Raw genomic sequence first — 19424 nt, 5'->3', positions numbered from 1 at the left:
ACTTTTCTGTAAATCTGAAACTATTCTAAGATTAAAAGATTTATTTTTTAAAAGAAAAATACAAGTCTTCAAAAACAAGTACATCTATAAATTTTAGCAAGCAAGCAAACACACACACACACACACACACACACACCACAGCCATAGATACACAACACTGGCCTAGTTTTTCTCATTTTGCATAGATCATTGGCAATTTTATCTCAATTTACAGGAAACATTATCATTAGGAAATGCATGACCTAGGAGACATTTCAAGATTGTTAAAAGCATCTTTGATTACTTAAGAATTTTTACTTTCACTGACTCCTCCTAATAAATTCCTAAGTTTATTTTTTTTCAAATTCTGCAAATATGTGCTGGAAAAAGAGCTGATCAACACTGGCAGGTGGGTACTGCACCAATTTCCTTTAAAGTTACATAAATAGGGCAGCCCCGGTGGCTCAGCGGTTTAGCGCCGCCTACAGCCTAGGGCGTGATCCTGGAGACCCGGAATCGAGTCCCACATCCGGCTCCCTGCATGGGGCCTGCTTCTCTCTCTGCCTGTGTCTCTGCCTCTCTCTCTCTCTCCTCTTTGTGTATTCTCATGAATAAATAAATATTTTTCTAAAAAAAAAGGTTACATAAAGAGAGCCACAAAGTCAGAGGGTCTCCTGCATATCTACTTTGAGGCCAATGCCTTTACGTTTAAATTTCAATAGGAAAACACACGTTAGAGAATCACTTCCCTGTATTTCAGTAGTAAAGAGTCAAGTACACCTTCACATCTTTGTTAGCATTTTTCAAATTTGTATATTAAAGAGCACAGTGGAGAACTGAGATAAGCAACAATATCTATATTTCCTTTGTAGTCCGGGAGGTGCAAGAGCAAAGAAACAATTTCCTAGGTAACAGATGATTAAGATCTGAACTGACTATATACTACTTAAACGTTATCTGCCAACTGCACTTATCACAAAGAATTCTTCAAAGCAAAATCTTAGAATACCAATATATTATACATGTTTTCATTGGGAAAAATGTGCTTGATACTATATGAGGCACTGAACCAAATTTTGGTAAAATATCCGAATATTCTGAGATACCAAACTACTTAGCATATCATTATTATATTATCCTGTAATTTAATTTTTAAAAATTCAATTTATAAATATTACGAGCATTGACTATATACTAGGTACTATGCTTGGTATAGTGAAACACCAAAATAGAAGTCAGGGCCTCTGTTCTGGATAAAATTTCATTTAGAAAAAATAAGGCCTCTTAATAAGCACAAAAAAAGAGAAACAAAATATCAAGTAAAATGAGTAAAATTTTGACTGAAATAGCAGTTAACTCATTAGATGACTGACTCACTTTTTTCTCTATAGAAAATGATCAAATACATCCTTCTGAAGAGTTAAATGTATATAGCACAATTCCATTACAGATGTAATAAAAGTTTATTAACTTTTATTAAAACGGATAACATATTTTTTCAGCAATTCCAATTTCTGTTTTAACACAACAAATTTGTCAAACTTCAAAATAATTTTTTGAGTTCCTAAGGTTCAAGACAAAAAGGAAATTAAAAACTTGAAAAACTCTCAAAAAAATTTGCCATGTTGCTCAAAACTGATTTATAGGTATTGCATTTATGGTAGATAACATTTTCAGGAGAAGCTATACATTCAGGTACATGCAAATCCTAACTTTTTATGGTACCTAAAATATTAAGTCAACTTATGAATGGCCATTGCTGAATGACTACAGGAACTCTTGATCACATCTCTCCTTTTCCTCTACAACGTGTCACTCCAGAGTACCCCAGCCACCTTCCCTTAACTCCTTTTCTAGCCTTGCCTCACCATTGAACAGATTTAAGATGGCAGGATTGGGAATGAGAAATACAGAGAAAACTGCTGCTGTTGTTAACATTCTTCTACACTGCTAAACACCCTGGAAAAACTCTCTGGGTTCAAGTCTTGCCGCTGGTATTTATTAGCTATTGACCTTGGGAAAGTCCACACTTTGAGCTCTTCCCTTTTCCTCACAAAAGTAAACATGGATAAAATACTTTTCTTTTCTTTAATTAAGAAGATGTAGCTAGGGTTAAAATAAGACAACCATTTCTATACTCAGGGGCTGAGCCTTTGGGATTCTGTATCTGGAAATAGGCAGCTTGAAGTTCAGCTCCTATGGCATGATATGGATTAATAGCACCCCTTTGTACCTGGGTCCTAGAGTCAGGTTCAATTGAAAGGAAGTTGAAAAGAGCTTTGTACCTTTAAATATGTATAAAACCTCCAAAGAGATAATATCTATTTTTTTTTTTAAAAAAAGAAAATATTCTGAGAAAAATCAAGCAGATATGCATCAAGAACAGATGAAATTGAAAGAGGTCCAATAAATTCTGGAAATAAAAACCAATCATTTAGATTAAATATCTGAGGACAGGATGAACTCTCGACGGGACACAGGCGAGAGAATTAGTGAACTGAAAGCTAGAACTAAGGAATTTAAAGTGAAAGCAGCACAGAGAAAATACATGAAAAATATGAAAAAGAAGTTAAAAGACACAGAAGACAGGTTAGTATCAAGTAAGAGTTCTTAGACTGAGAAAAACTCAGGTTGAGAAGCAATAGTTAAAGGAAGAAAACAGGCTGAAAATTTTTCTGAGTCATAGTAATATAAGCCTTGAGACTGAAAGTAGACACAAGTGCAGAGCAGGAAAAGCATGAAAAAAAAATGATAGATATAGCAAAATAAAATTGCAAAATATCAAGGACAAAGAGAGAATCTTAAAATCAATGTGACACTGATTACCAACAGTAATGACAATTAGGTTAAAAACATATATTGTACCAGCATTTATAAATGTCGAAAGGAATGGAATAAGTAGTATCTTCAATATGTTGAGTGAAAGTACATGTTAATCTAGAATTCTTATCTACCTTATTAGTGTTCAATAGTGACTACAAAATAAAGACATTAAAACTAAAACAGATCACCCTTCTAAACCCTTGCTTAAAAATTACTAAAAGAAAAAAAATTACTAAAAGATCTATCTTATTAAAAATAAAAGTAAACACAGGGAGATGAGGTACTATGCAATAAACAATGGTGAGTAAAAGAAATCACTAAATCTTTGTAGAAAAATGAGTAACTGCCAAAAATTTAGAAAATGTTTTGAGAAGAAGAACTAGGACATACATTATGGGAAAAAAAATATTTGCAAGTCATATATCTACAAAGGATCATGTATCCATAATACAAAAAATTCTTACAACTCATTAAAAAAAATTTTTTAGTGGACAAAAAGATCTGAATAGGCATTTTTCCAGAAAAGGCTAATATGGACATGTAAAGATGTTTGAGATCATTAGTTATTAGCAAAATTTAAACCAAACCACAATGATGTTCATTCCCACCAGGATAACTATAATTAAAAAGACAGACAAAACTAAGTGTTGACAAGGATATAAGACACTGGAACCCTTATACATTGCTGGTAGGAACGTAAAATGGTGCAGCCACTCTGAAAAACAGTTTGGCAATTCTTCACAAAGTTAAAGACGGAGTTACCATATGACCCAATAATTCTACTCTTTAGGTATACAGTCAAGAGAAATGAAAATATACATGGACACAAAGACTTGTACATCAGTGGTCAAAGCAGTGTTCTATGCAATAGTCAAAAGATGGAAACAAACTAAATGTTCACTAACTGATGAACATATAAACAAAACGTAGTATATCCATATAATGGATTATTATTTGACAATAAAAAGGAATGAATTACTGATACATGCTATGACATGGTTGAACCTTGAAAACATTATGCTAGGTGAAATATTATGCTAGAAAACAGTCACAAAATACCAAATACTATATGATGCCAAATACTATATGATGCCATTTCCATGAAATGTCCACAGTAGGCAAACTGATAAGAGGTGGAAAGTAGATTAGTGATTGATTAGGGCTGGAGACTAGAAGTCTAGGGGAATGGAAAGTGTAAGTTGGTTGGCAGAGAGTTTCTTTTAGGGGGTAATAAAAATGTTCTAACAATGAAATGTGGTGGTGGCTGCACAATTCTATGAGTATACTAAAAAAACTGAATACTTAAATGGGTAAACTGTATGGTATGTGAGTTAAGTTTTAACAAAGCTGGTAAAAGGGAAAAAAAGAGAATTAAACTATTACATAATAGTATTGTGGAAGGTGAGAGAAGAAATACTGGAGTTAAAACTCAAATCCCTATATTATTTGTAGGTGGATAGAGATACTCAATATACAGGCATAGGTAGAAAATAATAAAATACAATCCATAGCTTCTACTTCATCTAGAAGAAAAATATGAAAAGGAATTTATCAAATTCAATACAAAGCCAATCAAAATCCTAGACAGATTCTCCACAGAATTGGACAATCTGATTATAAATAGCATATGGAAGAGTAAAGATTAATGCAATTCTGAAAGAAAAAAAAGGACTGCTCAGCCAGATGTCAAGACTTATAAAAATATTATAATTAAGACACTGCGTAACACCCCACTTACATAAATGGATAGATGATCAAAACAAAATCAACCAGGAAACTTGTTGGCTTTGAATGACACATTATATCAGATGGATCTAACAGATATATTCAGAACAATATGTTGTTCTGAATACACATTCTTTTCAAGTGCACATGGAACATTCTCCAGAATAGATCACATATTAGGCCACAGAACAAGTCTAAACAAATTTAAAAAGATCAAAGCCATACCATACATCTTTTCTGACCATAATGCTATGAAACTAGAAATCAACCACAAGAAAAAACCTAGAAAGCACACAAATAAATGGAGGTTAAATAACATGCTACTAAACAATGAATGGGTCAACCAAGAAGTCAGAGGAAATAAAAAAATACATGGAGACAAATGAAAATAAAAACACAATGGCCCAAAATCTTTGGGATGCAGCAAAAGCTATCTAAGAGAGAAGTTTCTAGCAATAACAGGCCTACATAAAGAAGCAAGAAAAATCCCAAATATATAACCTAACTTTACACCTAAAGATTCCAAAACAAACAAAACCCAAAACTACCAGAAGGAAAGAAATAATAAAGATTAGAGCAGAAATAAATGAAATTAAAACTTAAAAAAAATAATAATAAAAATAAAACAGATCAACAAAATCAGGAGCTAGTTCTCTGAAAGGATCAAAACATTGATAAACCTTTAACCAGACTCATCAAAGAGAGAGAGAGGAGAGAGAGAGAGAGAGAGAACACAATACATAGAAAGGAAAGGGGAGAAATAACAACTGACACCATAGAAATACAAATACAAGATTTTATAACAGAATATTATAAAAAATTAAATGCCAACAAATTGGACAACATAGAAGAAATGGATAAATCCCCTAGAAACATATAACCTCATAAAATTGAATCAGGAAGAGAGAGAAAATTTGAACAGACCTATTACCAGCAGTGAAATTGAATCAATAATAAAAAAACTCCCAATAAACAGATGGAGCAGATGGTTTCACAGGTGAATTCCAACAAATATTTAAGGAGGAGATAACACCTATTCTCAAACTAGTCCAAAAAACAGAAGAAGAAAAAGTTCCTAATTCATTCTATGAAGCCAGCATTACTCTGATACCAAAACCAGATAAAGACAGTACAGAAAGAGAGAACTACAGGCCAATATCTCTGATGAACATAGATGCAAAAATCCTCAACAAACTATTAGCAAACCAAATCCGATGATACATTAAAAAATTATTCATCAAAATCAGTGGAACTTATCCCTGGGATGCAAGTGTGATCCAAAATTCAAAAATCAATGTGCTATATCACATCAATCAAAGAAGGGAAAAAAATCATATGATCATTTCAAGAGATACAGAAAAAGCATTTGACAAAGTACGACATCCATTCCCGGTAAAAACCCGTAACAAAGTAAGATTAAAGGGAACATACTTGAACACGACAAAGTATATATATATAAACCCCACAGCTAACATCATATTCAGTGGGGGAAAAATGAGAATGTTTTCCCTAGAATCAGGAACAAGACAGGATGTCTACACTCAGCCCTGTTATTTAACATAGTATTGAATTTCAGATAGTACTGGAAGTCCAAGCCACAGCAATCAGACAAGAGGAAGGAATAAAAGGCATCCAAATTGGTAAAGAGAAAGTAAAACTTTCACTATTTGCAGAAGACATTATATTATATAAGGAAAACCCTAAAGAGTCCACCAAAAGAGTACTAGAACTGATAAATGAATTCTTAACTAAGGTCACAGGACACAAAATCAACGTATAGAAATTCGTGGCATTTTTATGCACTAATAATGAAGAGAAATTAAGGAAGTAATCCCATTCACAACTGTGTTGAAGATAATAAATTACCTTGGAAAGAGGTGAAAGTCTACTTTGAAAACTGTAAAAGACTGATAAAAGATATTAAGACAACACAAAGAAGTAGAAAAATACTCCATGCTCAAGGACTGGAAGACAAATGGACTTGACAAATATTCTCAAAATGTCCATACTACCCAAAGCAATCTACAGATTTAATACACTCCCATCAAAATACCAACAACATTTTTCACAAAACTAGAACAAATAATCCTAAAATTTGTATGGATCCACAGAAGACTCCAACAGCCAAAACAATCTTAAAAAAGAAAAACAAAGCTGGAGGTATCTGAATTCCAGATTTCAAGTTACACTACAAAGCTGTAGTAATCAAAAAAATATTGTACTGGCACAAAAATAGGCTCATAGATCAATGGAATAGAAAGCTCAGAAATAAACCCATGTTTATATGATCAATTAATTTTTAACAAAGGAGTAAAAATTTGCAATGGAGAAAAGACAGCATCTTCAACAAATGGTGTTGGGAAAACTGGATGGCTACGTGCAAAAGAATGAAACTGGACCACTGGCTTATAACATATACAGAGATAAGTTCAAAATGGATTAAGGACCTAACTGTGACACCTGAAACTATAAACATTCTAGAAGACAGAAAAGGCAGTAATTTCTCCAACATGGGATGTAACAACTTTTTTCTAGGTATGTCTCCAAAGGTAGAGGAAATAAAAGTAAAAATAAACATTGAGACATCAAAATGAAAAGCTTCTGCACAGCGAAGGAAACAATCAACAAAACTAAGACACCTACTGAATGGAAGAAGATATTTGAAAAAAAAAAAAAAAAAAGGAAGAAGATATTTGCAAATGACTTATCTGGTAAAGGGTTATAGTATATAAAGAACTTATATAACTCAACATCCATAAAACTAATGATCCAATTAAAAATGGGCAGAAGACATGAATAGATATTTCTCCAAAGAAGAAATACAGATGGTCAATAGATACATGAAAAGATGCTTAACATCACTCGTCGTCAGGGTAATGCAAATCAAAACTACAATGCGATATCAACTCACACCTATCAGAATGACTAAAATAAAAAACACAAGAAACAAAAGGTGTTGCAGAGGATATGGAGAAATGGGAACCCTTGTGCACTGTTGGTGGGAGTGCCAACTGGTGCACCCACTATGGAAAACATTATGGAGGTTCCTCAAAAAATTAAAAATAGAACTATCCTATGATCCAGTAATTGTACTATTGGGTATTCACACCAAAAATACAAAAACTCTAATTCATAGGGATACATGCACCCTTATGTTTATAGTAGCATTATTTACAATAGGCAAATTATGGGAGCAGCCCAAGTGTCTGTTGATAAATAAATGGGTAAAGATGATGTGTTATAATTGAACTCCAATTAAAATTTTTTTAAAAAGATGATGTGTTATATATAGACAATGGAAAATAATCACTCAACCATTAACAAAGAATGCAATCTTGGCATTTGCAACAAGTATAATGCAAGTATAATATCAGCAAGTATAAAGTTAAGCAAAGTAAGCCAGTCATAGAAAGACAAATACCATATGATCTCACTTAAGAAACAAAACAAATGAACAAAGGGAAAATAATGAGAAAGAGCCTAACTAAGAAACAGTCTTAACTATAGAGAATACACTGATGGTTACCAGAGGGGGTGGAGTAGGAGGATGGGTAAAATAAGTGAAGGGGATTAAGAGTATACTTATCATGATGAGCACTGAGTATGTATAAAATTGCTGAATCCCTATATTGTACACCTGAAACTAGTAATAACACTGTATGTTAACTACAATGGAAATTAAAATTAAAAACTTAATAAAAAAGTGCATTATTGGTGCACCAGATCAACAGGTGAATGAAACTGAATACAGAACCTAGGAAAAGAACACGCTATGTGAGAGAGAATGCTGGTAATATCACAGAGAAAGTAAACAATATCCATTAGTGGTGAAAAGATAGCTCATTCAATAAAAAGCACTAGGACAAATAACTTTCCATATGGGAGAGAATATAGTAAATTCCTTATTCTATAGAAAAAAAATCAATTCCAGATATACTAAAGTCCTAAATGTTAAAAAACTAAGTTTTAAGACAATTTGAAGAAAACACTAGGAAAAAAGCTCTATGATCCTGGTATATGAAAAGAATATCTAAATAACTAATAAAAAACAAAATCATTAGACCTAACAAATTTACCTACAAATTTAAAATTTCTCTATCAAAAAAGATACTATCAACAAATTTAAATATATACAAGGGACAAACTGGAAGAAAATATTTACAACAACCACAACAAAGAATTAGAATACAGACTACTGAAAGAACTAACAGGGAAAAGACAAACTATCCAAAGAAAAATGAGCAATCTAATCATATGAATGAAATACAGGACACTTGACTCTCACTAGCAATCAGGAAACTAAATTAGAACAAAATAAAATACAATTCACATCCATCAGATTGGTAAATTTCTTCAAGTCTGACAGTACAAAGTGTTGACCAAGGAGGTAGGGAAAGGGGAACTCTCACGTTTTGGAAACTAATTTGGCAATACATGTAATCATCGTAAAGTACACACCCCATTACCCAGCAATTCCACTTCTAAGTATTTCAATTAAAAAAACTGGGCAGCCTGGGGGGCTCAGCAGTTTAGCGCCGTCTTTGGCCCAGGGCCTGATCCTGGAGACCAGGGATCAAGTCCCACGTCGGGCTCCCTGCATGAAGCCTGCATCTCCCTCTGCCTGTGTCTCTGCCTTTCTGTGTCTCTCATGAATAAATAAATAAAATCCTAAAAAAAAAAAAAAAAACTATAAATAAGAATGGCCACTGCAACAGTTTTTGTAAGAGGAAAAAATGACAACAATCCAAATATCCATTTAGGAAGAGACTCCTAGAAGACTGAGTAGGGCAAGGTTGCTTTATTTTGTAGTTTGAGAGCCTAGGAACATGTTATCACAGATTAGATGTTCAGAAAATATTCGAGTGAATGAATAAATAAATGAAAAATTTAGAGAAAATTTGTTATATGGGGAACTAAAACTAGACAAAAATCTTTGCCTTCATGAGATAAAGGACACAAGTAAATTACAGAATATGTTAAATAGTATTAAGTACTTTTAGAGAAATAAAAAGCAGGGGAGGTGGATAGGGAAGTACTGAGAAAAAGTTACTGTTTTACACTAAATGTCCAGAAAAGGCCTCATGCATGGATAAGTAACAATTGAATAAAGACTTGAAGGGAGTAAAGGAACCAGCAGGTAAGGGAATGGGGAGAGTTGGGGAGAGTGGCATTCCACGCAGATGTAACAGCCAGGGCAAAGATCCTTAGACTGAAGTATCCCTAACACTTCTGATGAATTGCAAGGCTGCCAGGGTGGATAAAGTGAAGTGAGAGAAGAGTGATGGGAGATTAGAAGTGGTTTTGGGGGGAGGAGGGGAAGGTGCACAGAGCCATACAGCTCAAGCACAGACGTTTTTACTCTGAGCAAGAATGCAAATCCTTAGAAGGTTTTAAGTGCAAGAATTACATGATCTAACTTGTGTTTTTAACAAGATCACTGTGGCTGATATGTTGAAAACAGACTGCAGGAATTGAAGGGATATTTAATGACAATAATAGCAATCATAAGGTTCTTTTGGAAAATCTAAGAAGCAAGGTCCCTCCCTACTTCTGTGCTGCTGTGAAACTTGGGTTCCTCTAATGCTTGACTTCCCTATTAAAAGAAAAACTGGGTATCTAAAAATATTTATCTAAAGATAGAGATAAAAGAAGCAAAGATCTAGGTTCTTAAACATGAATTCCTGATATTAAAACTTACTTAGCTATACCAAAATAAGAATACCACAGGCCTGTGCCTCCTTTTCCTACTCTTGAGAGAAAGACAAAGAATACAGGTACTTCTAAACTGACACTGAAATAAATAGGATACTCATTCATTTATTCAACCAACATTTGGTGGGTGGGTACATACAATGAATGGGTCAGCTGCTGTCTTGAGTAAAAGGGATATAAAGATGAACAAGATATGTCTCTGCCCTAGAATATTCAGTCTAGCGAGTGAGATACCTAGGCTTATATTGTATGCTATACAGAAACACGAACACACTTTTAATATTATACAGCAGTACTAATATATATAATGTGTCACAAATGCAAGCCACATATACAATCTTAAAATTTCTAGTAATCACATTAGAAAAGTAAAAAGAGGGTCGCCTGGGTGGCTCAGTGGTTGAGCTTCTGCCTTCGGCTCAGGGTATGATCCTGGGATCCGGGATCGAGTCCCACATCAGGCTGCTTTTAGGGAGCCTGCTTCTCCCTCTGCCTGTGTCCCTGCCTCTCTCTTGCTGTGTCTCTTATGAACAAATAAATAAAATCTTTAAAAAACAGAAAAAAAGTAAAAAGAAACAGGAAAAATTAATTGCAATCTTTTACTTGACCCAATATATCCTAAATATTATTTTAACATGTAATCAATATTAAAAATTGAGATATTTTACTATTTTTTGTATTGTTGAAGTCCTGTGTGAATATCTTGATTCAAACTAGCCACATTTCAAGTGTACTAGACAGGACAGATCTATTTTCTAGAAAACTGAAAAGAATTTGAAAGTTACAAGTACAGGACAAAGTAAAATAGTAGAGGAAGGCATGAACATGTTCACATGTTGAAGGAAAAAGTAAACACACTATAGATAATTAAAGAGAATGTGGAGAGCAGGATGAAAGAACAGGGTTAAGAGCACAAGTGGACTGGTTAGTTTGGAAAAGAGGACAGTCACACCTTTCTTTGTGACAGGGAGAAAGGGAAGAATTAAAAGTGTGAGAGAACAGAAAGTTGAATAAGTTTAGTTTAAGAGCTTGCCATTTTTCTCAGTGAATCAGAAGACAATCTCACCGGCCCTTTCTCTACTGCCAATACAAATCTGAAGGCATTACTTTACGAAACAATTTAAGAAATACCCTGGTACGACAAGATCAAGTTGTATTTTTGTACAATCACAGTACTTGTGTAGCTTTCATCTGGAGTGGTCAATCTTGAATTTTGTTATTTTATCTCTAAACACAGAAGCAATAATACAGATTCATTCTTTCTTTCCTTACCTATTCATTTATTCAGCATACGTGTACTCAATGTCTACTCCATGTCAAGCACAGTGAGACACTGAACATACAGAGATGAATAAGGTTTACATTTGTATCCCCAGTGTTTAGCATTATAATGTCTGCACACAGTGCTTTAAAAGCACAGCATTACATTGTCCTGTAAGGAAATATTACACATCAACTAAAATATGTATCAGTGAAAACTTTCATTTAAAAGTCTAAAGAAAAAAAAAAAATAAAAAAAATAAAAGTCTAAAGAAGGGGATCCCTGGGTGGCTCAGTGGTTCAGTGCCTGCCTTTGGCCCAGGGCCTGATCCTGAAGACCTAGGATTGAGTCCCACATCAGGCTCCCTGCATGAAGCCTGCTTCTCCCTCTGCCTGTGTCTCTACCTCTCTTTTTCTCTCTCTATATAGATGTATATCGTGAATAAATAAAATCTTTAAAAATAAAATAAAATAAAATAAAATAAAATAAAATAAAATAAAATAAAATAAAATAAAAAATAAAATAAAATAAAATAAAATAAAATAAAATAAAATAAAATTCTAAAGAAGGGATCCCGGGGGCTCAGTGGTTTGGCCCCTGCCTTTGGCCCAGGGCATGATCCTGGAGTCCCAGGATCAAGTCCCACATCGGGCTCCCTGCCTGGAGCCTGCTTCTCTCTCTGCCTCTGTCTCTACCTCTCTCTCTCTCTCTCTCTCTCTGTGTCTCTCATGAATAAATAAATAAAATCTTTAAAAAAATAAATAAATAAAAGTCTAACGAAGTATGGTGCCTGGGTGACTTAGTTGGTTAAACATCCGACTCTTTTTTTTTTTTTTTTAAAGATTTATTTATTTATTTATGATAGAGATAGACACACAGAGAGAGAGGCAGAGACACAGGAGGAAGGAGAAGCAGGCTCCATGCTGGGAGCCTGATGTGGGAATCGATCCAGGGACTCCAGGATCACGCCCTGGGCCAAAGGCAAGAGCTAAACTGCTGAGCCACCCAGGGATCCCAAACATTCGACTCGATGTCAGCTCAGGTCTTGATCTCCAGGTCATGAGTTCAAGCCCATAACTACTACAGAGCCTAATGTAAAAAAAAAAAAAAAATCTAAAGAAGTACTATCCAATAGAATTTTCTGTGATAATGAAAATGTTCTATTCCGAACTTTCCAATATGGTAGCTAATAATAAACATAAATTTTTAATTAATTGAATTTTAATTTTAATAGCTAATGTGGTTAACGGTTACCCTACAAATCCAAATATTAGAATACACTGAGTAGCTAATAGCATTACCACTATTATAATCAAGGTGCTGTCATCTCTAAGAGATTAATACATAATATGCTGTCAGAAATGAGTACACTATAAATACTAATTGTACCAGAAAAATACCATAAGAAATTTTGCTTAGGATTTTTTTAGTGTAAAATAACTCCAGCACTATGAGCGAAACAAAGAAAGGATGAACCAAAAAAAAAAAAAAAAAAGAAAGAAAGAAAGAAAAAAGATATGCTAATCTATTCACTCTACTTCCCCAAGGGAAAACATCAACCTTCTGAGTTTTCTCGGTGTGTCAGGAAGTGAAAATACTTTGTGGAGATAAGGAGTCCAAGATTTCCTAAATTAGAAATTACTAAAGCATAGGAATAATTTTTGTAATAAAATGACAAGAAACCTTTCTGGCAAGACAACCTAAGTTGTTGAAAATCAGGATTCATATAATGAATAAAGTGTTTATAATTAAAAAAAAAAAAAAAAAAAAACCTGTCCTCACAATTTCCCAAAATTTGTCCCACTTACCTGAATTTTAAAAATGAACTTATTGCTAAAAGACATGGTGATTCAATCCATTGAGCCAATGGAAGTATAATCTAAACTAGACTTTTGAGTTGAATAATTCCTGGTGTAGTAACTAAAATAGATGTTTATGCCTGGGATAATAAAATATACTTTCATCACTCTGTGTATCCAGTATCCATAATGTATAATTTAAGTGACTGTACAAACTTAAACAGAGATACAAAGTCCTACATTGGCACAGATCTGATTACATACTTAGAAGATCTGATAACTTAAAAGTAAAACCAGTGAGGTGAGAGATAGCATTTTTTATGCACAGCAACTTGTTCAACTTGTTAATCACACAGTAAGGCAGTTGTCTTGTAAATTAACCATACAACTTCCTGCCCTTGCTTTTAGTTGTGTTCATTCGAAGCCATTTTTAAAAACATTACCAGGTTGCCTGTCTTGAAGATGAGAGTGGTTATACAACTGAGATTTTATTCAGGTTAACAGAAATACAAACACCTAACACTCAGAAGCAGTATCTTGATCTACTAGGAAAAGCTTTAGGAAAACCACTTTAGAATGATGTTCCTACCACACAAAAACAGCGTCAGATGAATAAATCTTCTATACATGAAGACTGGCGTGAGATCAGGCCTGTAATGATTAACTTCCAGAGCCAAGTTGTGCTATGGCTTATTGCAACAAGGCCATGGTGTTATAATGACATCATTAGCTTAGTTTCCTAATAAGGCATATATAAGGGATACCTGAATTTACAATTAGCTAAAAATAGGAAGCTAACTGGTTTGAGTGGCAGACAATTCCAGTTTTATTTGTTTTATTTTATTTGAGTGGTGCCCTTTGCAAAAATGAATTAACAGAAGGCTCTGAAACAGATTTAACATTAAAGTGCTGTTCTAGAGCAGGAAAAAAGAGGTATCTGCTTTAGTGCCACAAAATCTTCACAGTGTCACGAAAATCGTTTTTTGCTGCATTGCCTTTTAAAGCAGCACATGAAAACACTGAATTGTAGAAGCGTTGATGCAATTTAGAAATTAAGCAGCAACCAGCAAAAGACCTCATCACAGAGATAAGGTTAGGCTTCTTCAGCCAGGAACAATTTCTGTCCTTACTGTCACTGTCGCCTGGGTGCTGTATTTTCTGGGCTGTAGTTGCCAGGAGGCAGGAAAGATTTTTTTTTTTTTCCTCTCTCTGAATTAATTCTGAGAAAGGTGGAGCTTTTTAAATATGCCTTCAGTCAATCTAAGTTTTTTTTTTTTTTTTTTTCTCCCAGACGTCCCAGGAAAACTGAGAAGTTAACCACCGGTTCCAAACCTGTGTGGTTCAAACTGCTTTGAGAGATCGGCGGGGGGTGGTTGGTGGTGGTGGGAATGAGGTTCACGATCCTAAAGTTTGACTTGGGGGTGGGGTAAGGACGAGGTATGAAAAAAAAAAAACAACAAAGTCTTTCATAACTTTCGTACACGGCTTTTCCGAAAGCAGACGGGGTGTTGGAATATTTTCTCTCCCCCCTCACCTAGGTCTTGAGTAAGATTTCTTTCGAGGCCAGTGGGTACCCTCGATACGGTCTCCTCCCTCCTCGATAGCTAACGCAACACCGAATCGTGACGTCCTAACAGAAAATAGTGACAAGTGGGAGCTGAGATAAGTCCTCTCCCTCCCCTCCGCTCCCCTCCCCTCCCCTCAACGTGTCCCAAATTGTTGGGGGCAGGAAGCAGGAGCCTCCGGTCTCGCCGCTCCCTCAGGGCTGACGCGGAGCCCGCTCCGGAACCCCGCTGGCGGCCGCGGCGCCCAGGAGCCGCGAGAGCCGCGAGAGGCAGAAGCGCGGGCCGGGAAGCAGCCGCCTGCCGCCGAGACTCGTGAGGGAGCGTGCGGGGCGCTCGGGCTCGGGCTCCGGCTCCGGCGCCGCGCCCGCCTCCGCCGCGGCCTAGCCGGCGCCCGCGCCCTCCCCCGCGCCCCGGCCTCGCGGCTCCGCGCCGCCGGCCCTTCCCCGCAGCCCGGGCCTGAGAGGCCGCGCGGCGGCGGACGGCCGGGAGGAGAGGAGGCACTTACCAGCTGCTGCCGGACCCAGCGCCACATGCCCCCGCCGGCGCCGTCCCGGTTCCGCGGGACGCGGGGGCCGACGGGCTGCAGGTGGAGGCCGACGAGCCAGAGGGGGAAGCCGGAATGCCCCTCTGGCTGAAGTTCCGCTCGCCGCCGCCGCCGTCGCCTCACTCCCCGCGCCGGGTCCCCATCTCGCCGCGCCGGCCCCGAGGTCCTACAGGCGCGGCCCCGGCGCCGCCCCCGCCCGGCGCAGCTGAGCCTGCCGCCGCGCCGCAACCACCTTCATTATTGACCGTTGTCACCCGGAGCACCGCCACCACCCCACCCCCCGCCCGGGCCGGCCCCCGGCCCCACCCGGGCCCGCCCCCCGGCGCCCGGCCCCGCCCCCGGACGTGACGAAAGGGGGCGGAGCGGGCCGAGGGGCCTGGCGCGCGCGGCAGCGGTCGGGGGCTGGGCGCAGCCGGAGGGAGGGGGGCGGGGCCGGCAGCGAGCTGGGCCAGGTGCGGCTTCTGGGAAGCGGCTGCCGCCTGCGGTTCCCCCGGCCCCTCCTTCTAGGGGTAGGGGTGACATCGGGCGTCGCCGGAGTCTGCAGCTTCTGGCCGGCTCCTCCGTTTCCACCTCCTGTTGCAGGTCTGTGGCTGTCTGCCTTCTTTGGTATCCGCTTCCTCCAACACGCATACGCCAAACGCACAACCTCGAGCCCGTAGTGATTGAAAGTTAATTTCCAGAGGTCTCCAGTTCGGGTTCAATTAGATTGTCAAAGTCTTTTTTTTTTTTTTTTTTCTCGATGCATAACGCAGCCCTCTTCTTAAGCAAACCACTGAGCTGGAACTAGGGGAATCGTAATCATTGCCTTTAATTTTGAGAAGGGTTGCAACTGCCCTGTGCCTGGTGCAGTCTGGACCTCCGTTTCCAGGAGAATGCACGAGATGCTCTGTTTGCTGCGTTAAATCGAACAGGTTGCGAGGGGCTGGAGAGAAGCGGGGGGCAATATTTTGTATGGAAGGGTAATTGTTTACGGTTAACTGTCAAACTCCTGCAATCAAAAACACCCTAGAAGTAGCAAGACCTAGGTAAGATAAGGGTGCGGATAAATAAAGGAGGAATCTAAAAGCAACTAGAACAAGTCTTTGACTTGGAAGGCTGAAATGAAGCGCCAGATCTTAATTTGGTCAAAAGCAACTCCACATACATCTTGAGTGATATATATAAATATATATATATAGGGTGCAGCAGTATGTTTGCTGAATTAAAGAACACTTCACCGACATACAGATGTTTGTGGTTAAAACAATTTTTTTTTAATTAAGAGAAAACAAATGAGAGGAAATGACCAGGCTAGTTATTGCATATATACATAATCTTTTAGTTTCGATAAACATTACATATTATTTAATGATTATCTAGTGTCACAAGTAGGGCCTTTCCTTAGGGATATTTATGATCTGTAAAACCAGCACTGGAATTTGTATTATGAATAATCCCAACTATAGAAATTAGCTAGATATTTGAAGAACAAAGTGGTGTCACTTTTGCTCTTGTGATTGAACCTTGCTTTATGACCCTAAAAGGAAGTTTGTGATACGTATACTTACTGTTAATAGTTATAAAATATTACTGTGATTCATGGAGCACTTGTGTGTCCCAGGCTCTGTACTAATCTCTACTTGCATGGTCTAATTTAACCCCCCTCAACCATCTGAAGTTGAAATTACTATTTCCAATGTATGGATGCAGAAATGGAGGCTCAGGTTAAATAACTTGCTCAGCCCAAGTAATGTGGCAACGCTGGGATTTGAATTCTAGATGGTCAAGCAACAAAGCTCATGCTCTTAAGATATATAAAGAAAAAAAATACGACCATATCTACGTAGCATGACTACTTTTTATGTGCAAGTGGCCTGGTTAAAATTAGGCCTCAAAATTGTTATTTATATGCCACCAACATTTATCAAGACAACATAGGAAGTAGAAATCTAGAGGATACTTTGTGCATTATTATTTAACTGTGTCCTAAATTGCAAAAGATAGAAGTGGGAAGAGAACTTGATTCTAAATGCTATGGTAGGATGTGGTAAGAAGTGATCCCAAGATAATTGTAAAGGTCATAATTGTAGCTGAGGCTGTCAGGAACAGAATGAACACTCAAAACAGTGTTTTGTTCTCAAAGCACCTGTCAAGAGCAATATGATATACCTCATGTTAATTAATCCAAGGAGCATAGAGTATTTTTATACTATAGATTATAACCCATTAGTAGTAATGAAATCAATTTAGGATGTCATAATCAATATTTTAAAAATAGAACAGAAAACATCAGAATGTATTGCACAGTGTAATATGTATTGTTTGGTGAAACTTTTGTACAGACACACACACACACATGCATACCAGGTCACAGTATAAGAAGAATTTCTTCCTATTGGTTGCATGCAGTCGGAAAGGTTTAAAAAGCATTGACATGGGAATACACAGGATTTAAGGCAGGTACCAGCTGTAAAAAAAAAAAAAAAGAAAGAAAAAGAAAAAAAAGAAAAGAAAAGAAAATGTGTTTGGAGTCAGTGGTAATTTATTCATTTCAGAATTTATTCATTTCTTAAGTATTGAGCACCAAACGTATGCATTTCTTAAGTATTGAGCACCAAATGTATGCATAACAACTGCCTAAAAGTAGGAGAAGACACAAATGGAAATTTAGGGTGACCTTTTCTCTCTGGATGGAGTTTACAACCTAGCTGGAAAGAGGAGTTACAGAGAGCAATCAGTTAAGTAATTGCAGGAGCAAATACTTCAAGAGTGGAGAAAGCTCAAGGTGTTTGAGGTACAACTAATAAGAGTAATAGGGAGTAATAAGAGGTGGGTTGGGTGAGTAAGGGCAGGCATAGCACTGGGAGAGTTTCCGATTAGTCACAGGAGTTTACAGGAGATTGGCAATTCCTGGAATTTTTTGAACAAGGAAATGATAGGGTGAAATCAGAATGCTATTCCATAGATACTCTATGTGGTAGGTAGGAGAGAGAAGAAAGGTCAGATAGGAAATCATTGCCTGCGTGAAGCATTGAGAGCAAAAGTGTTGGGCTGGCAAAGAGCCAAAAGTAAATAAAGCATGTTGTAGGAAGTTGTGCTCTGGTGACAGACAAGGAAACCTGAGATTTAAGCCATTCCAACTGAGGTGACAGACCGTCCAGAGAGTAAGTTTACCAGCCACTGAATTAATGGTAAGTATGGTTCCTTTTCTTGAGTAAACTTAATATAATTCTGTGCTAGTTACACTTGCGAGGTGTGTTTAATCCCAGGGGAAAAAAAAATACATCTCCTGGTTTGATGTAATAGGTATAACAGAGACAAAACAAAGGAGGGTATTTTTCTTGATTAGAACATCTTGGACTATCAGTAGAAAGCCCAGCCTATGAGCTTGTTAAGGTAAAAATTCCTGGCTCATTCATTTTGGTACCTGTGGTGTTTGGTACTCAAATATTTGTTAAATAAGTAAGTAATATCAGCAAGTGACTAGTTAAGGAAAAAATACCTACTTCAGGTATATCAAAGTAATGTAAAGCAGAGTATAATGAATGATTTCAGTAGATCTCAGGCTATGCTGTAAGTCCAGTGGTCACCATCCCTTGGTCTCAGGGTACTCTGTAGCGTGCCTCTCAGAACTCTTCAAAAGTCAGTCTGACTGGAGGACACTGAGCCTTGCCCGTCCTTTGCCTTAATGGTTTCATTGGCAGTGGGAGCCATCCAATGGGCCCTGGAATCTGCTCTATCTCATTTTTTAAAAAGCAAATTTCTACTTTTCTCAAAATCATTAGTCTAGTAGATTATGTATCATTCCACTTAAAAGGTGGTTATCACTTCTGATAATTATCTGATTAATTATCATTCAAGAATTTCTAGACTAGGCTTCAGGCAGAAAGAAAACAGACTTCTGGCAAGCTTTTCCAGTACTGAATACGATTGTATATTTATCACCTTATGAAGAAATTCATTAGGAACCATATCACATTACATATTTGCAACTTTTTTTTGAAAATTCCTCCAAACAGGTATTGGCTGTAGACTAA

At 37.2% G+C, this 19424-nt stretch overlaps 1 protein-coding gene across 6 annotated transcripts in view; it reads right to left on the bottom strand.

Moving 5' to 3' along the window:
- The window catches only part of ATP11B (ATPase phospholipid transporting 11B (putative)), a 114707-nt gene extending 99071 nt beyond the window's left edge, over window positions 1-15636 (bottom strand). For 2 of the 6 annotated variants that reach the window (XM_077879805.1, XM_077879808.1), the window contains exon 1: window positions 15370-15634. In XM_077879805.1, coding sequence (XP_077735931.1) covers window positions 15370-15396 — 27 coding nt within the window. In that variant the 5' untranslated portion in view covers window positions 15397-15634. Of the gene's footprint in view, window positions 1-15369 lie in introns of all 6 variants that reach the window. The other 4 variants (XR_013369367.1, XM_077879806.1, XM_077879807.1 and 1 more) reach the window with 4 other exon arrangements.
- Window positions 15637-19424: the final 3788 nt, after the last annotated feature.

This window comes from Canis aureus, chromosome 31, assembly GCF_053574225.1.
Source record: "Canis aureus isolate CA01 chromosome 31, VMU_Caureus_v.1.0, whole genome shotgun sequence".
Lineage (NCBI taxonomy): Eukaryota > Metazoa > Chordata > Mammalia > Carnivora > Canidae > Canis > Canis aureus.
The sequence above is the reverse complement of the archived record's forward strand: the minus strand, read 5'-3'. Positions and strand labels throughout refer to the sequence as shown.